This window comes from Quercus suber, unplaced genomic scaffold (genome assembly GCF_002906115.3).
Source record: "Quercus suber isolate HL8 unplaced genomic scaffold, Cork oak 2.0 scaffold_289, whole genome shotgun sequence".
NCBI lineage: Eukaryota > Viridiplantae > Streptophyta > Magnoliopsida > Fagales > Fagaceae > Quercus > Quercus suber.
The window spans coordinates 697580-705669 of record NW_027069745.1 but is presented as its reverse complement, the minus strand read 5'-3'; the positions used below and the strand labels follow the sequence as shown (position 1 = coordinate 705669).

Genomic DNA, 8090 nt, shown 5'->3' with positions numbered 1-8090 from the left:
TCCCCTCCATCTAAACGGGTTAAATTTAGTAAGAAAATATTTGCTAATCTCCCCTTTTTCCGTGATCCATTTCCCATTCTATTTTTACGGCATCAACACAAATTTTCCTTTAGAACTTATATCACGTACCTTTAACCACAATCAATTCTCTAAACTTCTCTTCTTCTTCTTCTTCTTCTTCTTTTTTCTTGTAAAAAGCACAAAACAAAACAAATCCCAACAAATTTTCTTCCCACTTTAATAGTTAACCAAAAATCTCGCTCTCTCTCTAGGGTTTATGATTGTAAAACCACGTGCAAATTTACTATTGTTTGGTGATTCGGACATGGTAGCGTTAACCTCTTCAAGACAATACGCCAAAGATACCGACAAAAACTCCAGATTCCGAATCAGTTGGGTCCACCACCCCACACACACACACATACACGTACGCAACAAAACGCTTCTTCTTCAAGCTTCATTCGCCACCCAACCACATGTTGTTGTGACCCCACTCATCTCCTTTTCTCCTTTTTCTCTTTCTTTCAAACCTCATCAGCTTCACACACTTACACACTTCACTGCTTTTTCAAAAAGACAGACAGAGACCTCGGTGAAATCGAACAGCCCTAGCCTTTGCAGCCGGTGGTGATGTCGGCTCAACCTCCGGTAACCAACTCCACCTCTCCGTCATCTCCTCCTTTTCCGGCCACCAACGCCACCTCTCCTCTGCCGTCTACCCCCAATGCTACAACTACTCTGCCGCCTACCACCAATGTTACGACTACTCTGCCGCCGCTTCCCACCGTCGGCACAACTTTAAGCCCTCCGCTCCCCGGGCCGCCGGAGCCGCCTAAACGTGGATTGCAGACGGGGGCGCTGGTGGGGCTGATAGTTGGGATAGGGATCGGAGGGTTAATTGTGCTGATTGGCGTGGGTATTTTCGTAATTTGCAATAGAGGAAAGAATCGGAGGAGACAGGACAGTGATGGTGGTCCTTCACCACCACAACCACAAGTACCTAATACTAAAAGTATGATTCTTCTTTTATTTTATTTTTAATTATTGTTTAATTAAGTAATTTAGTTATCGAGTTGCTTTTTTTAATGTTTAGTTTATGTTCTATTGTTGCCTTTGAGTTACATTGTTTTTGTTGTTGTTGTTTTTTGGTAATTGTGTTCTCTTGTCTTCTTTTATTTATTGTTTAATTAAATCAATTAATTATTTAATTTAGTTGTTTGATTGCTTTTTTTTAATGTTTAGTTTTTGTTCTATTGTTGCTTTTGAATTACATTGTTTTGTTGTTGTTGTTTGTAATTGAGTTCTGTAGATCAGCTTTGCGGAGTTCTTTGAGAAATTTCATGCTAGACAACTTAGATTACTACAAATTTTACTGCATGATTGTTACAAACACAGAACAAAAATGAAATTCAAGACTTTTTTTTTAAATTTATTATATTGTTGATTTGCGCCACTCACATTCATTGTCTGTCTGTTGGACTTTTGTAGTAAAATCGGTAGTAACTTTAGTGATTGAGTGATGCTTCATGTTAGTGAAACTACAAATTTCACTACAATAAGCCTTAAAGCATTATAAAAAACTTTACAAACTGACTGTTAATTATTAAACACGGAAAAAAATCTAATTAGGAAATTTATTTGCTATGTTGTGAATGTGACATCAATCACATTCATTGCTATACCAATTTGTAACATATTTTTTGGGGATAATTCAATAGTTGGGGGAGGTGGGATTTGAAGTTTTGAATCTTGGATGTCTCCATTGGAAACATCAGGAGGTGCCAATGAGTTGAGATACAAGGCCCTTAGCCAATTTGTAAACATTTATAGTAAGTTTGATAGTAGTTTTAACATTTTATTTTTTGTAATGGTATGAAATAGTAGAAAAATGCCATATAAGAGGAACAATAAGATAGGGATTGAGTTGTAGCCTATAGGGTTGTGACCAGACTCCTTTCCAATTGGCAAGTCCCAAGGGCTTGCTAATTGAATATTTATGAAAGTTTACTACTTTTAAGAGTTCCTTTATAGTATGCCTTGAAATGGAAGATTATGTAGGAATGAATTTCGTATTGGGCTTGTCAGGTTGAGTGTCAAATTATGATGCATGGTAAATTTGCTAGCTTAATCTAAGAATAGGTTTTGGGAGTCCAACAAAACAAGGTTGGTAACTCCTTTGTGGGTTTACAAAATGAAGGCATGATTAGGAGGGACTGTACATATGGGTTTTCTTTGCAGTGCAAGATTTTTTTTTTGGCAAGTAAGCATTACAAGATTGATTTTGATGGAAGGTTTGATGTTAAAATGAACACATCTCTATGTGTCTATACCACAAAGAAATTGTTGAAGGTGCTACTTAATGAGTATTTGCAATCAATTATTCGTTTTTATGTTAAGGACCAGCTTGCTATCTATGTTTTGGTTATTATCAGATTAGTTATTTCTTTTCAAAATAATGGGACTCTGCTTGAGTTTTTCAAACAGAGCAGTAGGATAGGTTTTAGTTTTATCCTGTCATTTAGCAGTTTCCATAAGTATGTTTCAGTTTTTCAGATTGTAAGGCTATTATATAGCCCACTTTGAATGATAATAAAGCATAAAAAAATTTAACCCAAACATCAAGCTTTTGCTTGTCAAGAAGGTCCTGGTTATGTAATGATAAATAAATAAAAGAATGTCCCAGTTATCCCTTGAAGTATAACCAGAAATTTCTTTCTTTTTCTCTATTGCTTTTCTGTAATTCCTTAATCCAATCATAGCCCCTCATGGAGGAAGAGGTGCAGAACGTGGCCGTGGGGTTGCATCAGTTCATTTTAACCTTTTCATCAAATGGATCTCATTGAACTCAGTATATTAGTATTTCATTTTTCTTGATGATGAAAATCTTTCATGTAATTTATGATCTAGTTTTTATGTATTTTCAGAAACATCTACTTTTTAAGATAGACTCATACTTGCCGATTTTTTTTTGGTGCTGATCTTTGATCTCCAGATGAGCATTGGCAACAAAATTCCCTGCCACCAAAAGATGATAGAGTAACATTGTTTCCCAAGCCAACTCATCCCCATGGAGCTGTCCATAGCCCGGAAATGGTGCAAGTCACTACTCCCCCTGCATCTTCTTTTACGACTAGTAGTATGGACTCTGATAAACCATTGCCACCACCATCCCCTGGCTACACCGCAGGTCTTTCACAGGGTACATTTTCATCTGAAGAATTAGCCATGGCAACTAATGGTTTCTCCAATACCAACCTCCTTGGTCAGGGTGGTTTTGGTTACGTCCATAAAGGAGTCCTTCCAAATGGGAAAGTGGTTGCAGTTAAGCAGTTGAAAGCTGGCAGTAGACAGGGGGAGCGTGAATTTAGGGCCGAGGTTGAGGTCATTGGCCGTGTCCATCACAAACACCTTGTTTCACTGGTTGGATACTGCATTTCTGGGGCACAGAGAATGCTTGTTTATGAGTTTGTCCCAAACTACACGTTGGATTTTCATCTACATGGTATAAGTCCTTTGGGTGATTATATTATTTTGTTTTATCTGTAACTTTGTTTTTTTCTTTTTTCCCTTTCTTTTATTTTTTGTTGGGGGGATGATAGTTCCTGTTGGTGTTCTTGGATATAAAATAGGTTTTCCTCTTGTGTCCTTACAAAAAGATTTCTTCTGTTATTAATGAAAGAATAGAGCAACAATTTTATCCTTTCCCCAAGATAATCCTTTAAAAAAGGGGAGATCCATAAGCATAGTCATTATTCAATAGGTTAGCTCCACTTCATTATTCAATAGTCATTATTCAAGAATTTGCATCACTAGTTCCCAAAGTGCGGGACTACTTGAATGGTGATCTCAAGTATCATAAAGTTTTATGGGATAGAAAAAATGGCAAAGGGATATAATTTTCAGTAAAACTGCATAAACATGTGAAAAAGCTATAAACTGAAAGTATCTGGAGAGATAAGATACATAAAAGATTTTAGTAGTATTAGTAGATAAAATTGAAAAAAATAATTGAATGGGGCATACTTTATGAAATTGATATATATATATATATATATTAGTTAATACATAAATCACTATGAATACAAAAGTTGCTTGCAAATATGTAAAATATAAGCAAAATCAGAAGATGATGTATCTGATATAGAAAAGTTAAGCTGTTGAAGAAATAAAGAGAATGAAGAAGAAGAAAAGATATTTTGCAGTGTTAAATATCATTTGGTCATTCATTTCTCAAGAGTCCTATATTGATACAAGCCTCTTAAATGAATATTTCCTTAGATGTGAGTTGGCTGAAAGTATTAGTAGAGAGGTATAAACCTCTTTAGTAACCCTATGTGAAAAAGAGAGAGTAAAAATAGTCAAATTGGCAATTAAACTTCACCAAGTAGCATTCATATAGGGTTTTATTATCGTGAGAGTTTTGATGTTAAGTTAGATCACAATGTGTTGTTCGGATTGAGATTATGGTTTCTTCAATTTGATTTGGGAGTCTTATAACTGTATTTGTACTTCAAAATTACTATGCAATGTTTTATTGGAGAAAAATGACATTGCAGGAAAAGGGAGACCAACTATGAACTGGCCAACCAGAATGAAAATAGCTCTAGGCTCTGCCAGAGGATTGGCATATCTGAATGAGGACTGTGAGTCTCCTTTTTGTTCCATCTTTACATTGCAAACATTACAAATATTTCCTAGTTATAGTTTCACTCTTCTTTTGAGCTAAATCTTCAGGCCAGCCTAAGATCATACACCGTGACATCAAAGCAGCTAATATTCTCATTGACAATAATTTTGATGCAAAGGTAGGGTTTATTAATGGTTTCAAAGGATTATTTGTTAAGTTTCATATATGATATATCTATCCACGAGTGTCTGCATTTTTATTTTTGATTTGCTGCTTCCTTTATATCTGTCATTGAGTTGCAAAAGCTCTAGATTTAGATCCGGTGGGATTATCCTTGGCTCAAAATGGATCAGGAACATGCAGCCATGATGGGAAAAATTTTGATTCCTTTTTCTTTCTTCCTCTGCCCACAACAAACAAAAGGTTTTGTGTGTCATTTGATTGCATAATGCTGTTTGCATGACATGAGTTATGTGGAAAAACTTCGTTTTCATTTCGTACCTAGATACTTTTTAAATATTAACTTTTATGATACAATAATGCACCTGGATCTTTTGTTCAGGTTGCAGATTTTGGGCTTGCTAAGATTGCATTAGAGACTGATACTCATGTCTCCACCCGAGTAATGGGAACTTTTGGGTAAGATCCATTTCTCTCTGTTCTTTTTGCAAAGCTGTGGTGCTGCCATGAAGTCTAGTTTTGGTGCGGTCTAATGTTTAAAAAGCAATGATGGCTTGGATACTTCATTTTCTTTCAAACTTTTGAATTAATTGTTTCTCAATATCTTGAAATAATCCTGTATTCACCAAATGCAGTTACATGGCTCCAGAATATGCTGCTAGTGGAAAGCTCACTGATAAATCAGATGTTTTCTCCTTCGGGGTTGTGCTTTTGGAGTTGATTACTGGACGCCATCCTATCGATAAAACTAATTCCTTCACCGAAGATAGCATGGTTGAGTGGGTGTGTATACCATTTCATGATCACCAATCCTTAATTGTTTACTATACTTTGCCATGTAATCAGGTTTCTTGGGATATAGTGTAGTGACTCAAAAGGGTGTCTTGCATTCCTTGGAATCCCACATTGCTTAGGGAAGTACATGAGAATGTGTTTATATAAGGAATGACTTCCCTTCAATGTTTAGAGGCCTTTTCCCCCACTGTTGTGTGCTTTGAGGGAGAACAAAACCGTGAGGGGAGGCCCCAAAGCTACACAAGGTGGGGTGGGGTCGTTACAGATGGTATCAGAGCCATGCCTTAGCCGGAAGTGTGGGCCCCACACGCGAGGATGCATGTGCCCGTAAGGGGGTGAATTGTAGTAACCCAAAGGGGGTTCTTGCATTCTATGGAATCCCATATTGCCTAAGGAAGCACATGGAAATGTCTTTATAAGGAATGACTTTCCTTCAATGTGTAGAGACCTTTTCCCCTACTACTGTGTGCTTTGGGGGAGAACAAAACCGTGAGGGGTATGAGACCTCAAAGCGGACTATATCTACACAAGGTGGGGTGGGGTCGTTACATATAACTTTTTTTTGTTGATGAAATATTAAAAAGAACAATCACTTTGTTTAAGAAAAAGAAATCTTCGCAGGTATGTGTGTGCATGGGGGGCAGGGGTTTATTCTTTCATGGTGTTCTATTCTGTGTGTTTGTAGGTATGTGTGCATGTCTACATTTGTTTCAGGTGCTATATTAATTCATTGAGTTGGTTTTCTTCTATTTTTTGTATAGGATAGTTGATAACCTTTCACTTATGTGTTTGAGACAGTATTTACTCGTCATTTCCTGTTCATTCGAATAAAGTGTGCTAAATTCATAGTCATTAGGCCCTCCCGGCATGCAGATACAAGGAAATTCTAGGTGTATCTTCATTTAGTTTAGGCTGTTATAACTTTTATAATTTTCTCTTCTTAAAAGATGGAGCTTTCTTAATTGCAAAGCTTGAGTGACATGAGAAAAATAACATTTACTGTTATGGAATTTTAGGCAAGGCCTTTGCTCTCACAAGCTTTGGAAAGTGGTAACTTTGATACTGTCGTTGATCAAAGGTTGCAAAATGATTACAACTCTAGTGAAATGGTTCGAATGGTGGCTTGTGCTGCTGCTTGTGTGCGTCATTCATCCCGGCTTCGGCCAAGAATGAGCCAGGTAACTCTACCAATTTCTAATATTGAAAATTTGAAATCCTTCTCTGTCTAATCATTCAAATCCAAAATTACAAATAAGCCTCCTTGGCCCTTACCGTGTTTGTGAAGTGTATGGAATCTACATTTGGTTTCAATATATTGCAAAGTTTTGGCAGGTTTTTGTCCTTTTAATGTTCAAAATCATCAGTACGTTTATGGAATTTAAATTTTCCTAGCTGACTATCAAAAGGAGAAATGGTTTTGAAACTGGTACAAAGACGTTGTTTGAGATTGTGTTCAACCCTTATTCATTTTTCATGATGGAATATAACCCTTTGCTATTCTTGGTAAAAAGCAGATAGTTCGAGCTTTGGAAGGAAATCTTTCTCTAGATGAACTAAATGAGGGAATCAGACCGGGGCACAGCAGAGCATTTGATTCCTTTGGGAGTGCAGATTATGATAATGGCCAATATAAGGAGGACTTGAAAAAATTCAGAAAGATGGCACTGGAAACCCACGTGCTAGCCACTACTGTGGAGTACACCGTACCTAGCAATGAGTCCGTGGTGCAGCAATCTGGCTCAAGCAGTGAAGGCCAACAAACTACCCAAGAGGTAGAATTGGGAAAAGTTAAAAATGATGCCCAAGATTTTGATTAAATCTCTTGCTTGGTGATTCCAATTTTCATGTAAATTCACCTACTTTTCCTGTCCTACCCATGCGAAAATTTATAAAATTATCACACCCTGGCCCGGCATGAGAAACCAGCGTAGTACCCAGCCATTTGACAGTATTAGTTGATTTTTAGGTACAGAAAACCTGCTTGAGGCAGAATAGTTGTCCTAGTGGCATATTTATTCATCAAAATCTTCAAGGTTCTGACACCATTTTCTAGTGGATTGGATGGTTTGAGATCTTCCAATGTAGAGAATTTCTTACTGATACTCAAAAGGGTGCAAACTAATTGTGAGTGGTGTAAGTTGGTCAGCATATATTATTGGAGTAGGGACCAAGTAGAAATTGTCCAGTTCCTATAGGATCCATCTGCAAGTGGGGATAGGGCTGGGCAGCGAGAAAATGAGTTTATTTTTTCATGTGACGGGAAAATGAGAGCTATTAAATCAGCAAGTGGTTTGTAACTATGCGAATTGTTTGATAATGAACAAAAAAATTTCATTCAGTTTGGTCAAATTCTTTAGAGTTGCATCATCTGTAGGCCTCTTTTTTTTGGGTTTTTTTATTTGGTAATTCCTGGTAGTGTAGAGGTGTGCAGGTAGCACAAGTTTAAACAACCGAGAGTTAGTTCTTTGTTGAGAATCAGAGTAGGTTT

At 37.0% G+C, this 8090-nt stretch overlaps 1 protein-coding gene across 1 annotated transcript; it reads left to right on the top strand.

Moving 5' to 3' along the window:
• Nucleotides 1–289: 289 nt before the first annotated feature.
• On the top strand, nucleotides 290–7951 carry LOC112024110 (proline-rich receptor-like protein kinase PERK1). The gene is made up of 8 exons (XM_024056749.2): nucleotides 290–1012; nucleotides 2993–3502; nucleotides 4557–4643; nucleotides 4735–4805; nucleotides 5190–5266; nucleotides 5443–5590; nucleotides 6619–6780; nucleotides 7117–7951. Exons 1-8 carry the CDS (start codon nucleotides 631–633, stop codon nucleotides 7417–7419), a joined length of 1740 nt encoding a protein of 579 aa, XP_023912517.1. The 5' UTR covers nucleotides 290–630; the 3' UTR covers nucleotides 7420–7951.
• Nucleotides 7952–8090: the final 139 nt, after the last annotated feature.

Coding starts and splice junctions, on each gene's coding strand:
- LOC112024110 (XM_024056749.2), top strand. CDS start 631: ATGTCGGCTCAACCTCCGGTAACCAACTCCACCTCTCCGTCATCTCCT. Junction 4,644..4,734: donor GGCATATCTGAATGAGGACT/GTGAGTCTCCTT, acceptor CTAAATCTTCAG/GCCAGCCTAAGATCATACAC. Junction 4,806..5,189: donor ACAATAATTTTGATGCAAAG/GTAGGGTTTATT, acceptor TCTTTTGTTCAG/GTTGCAGATTTTGGGCTTGC.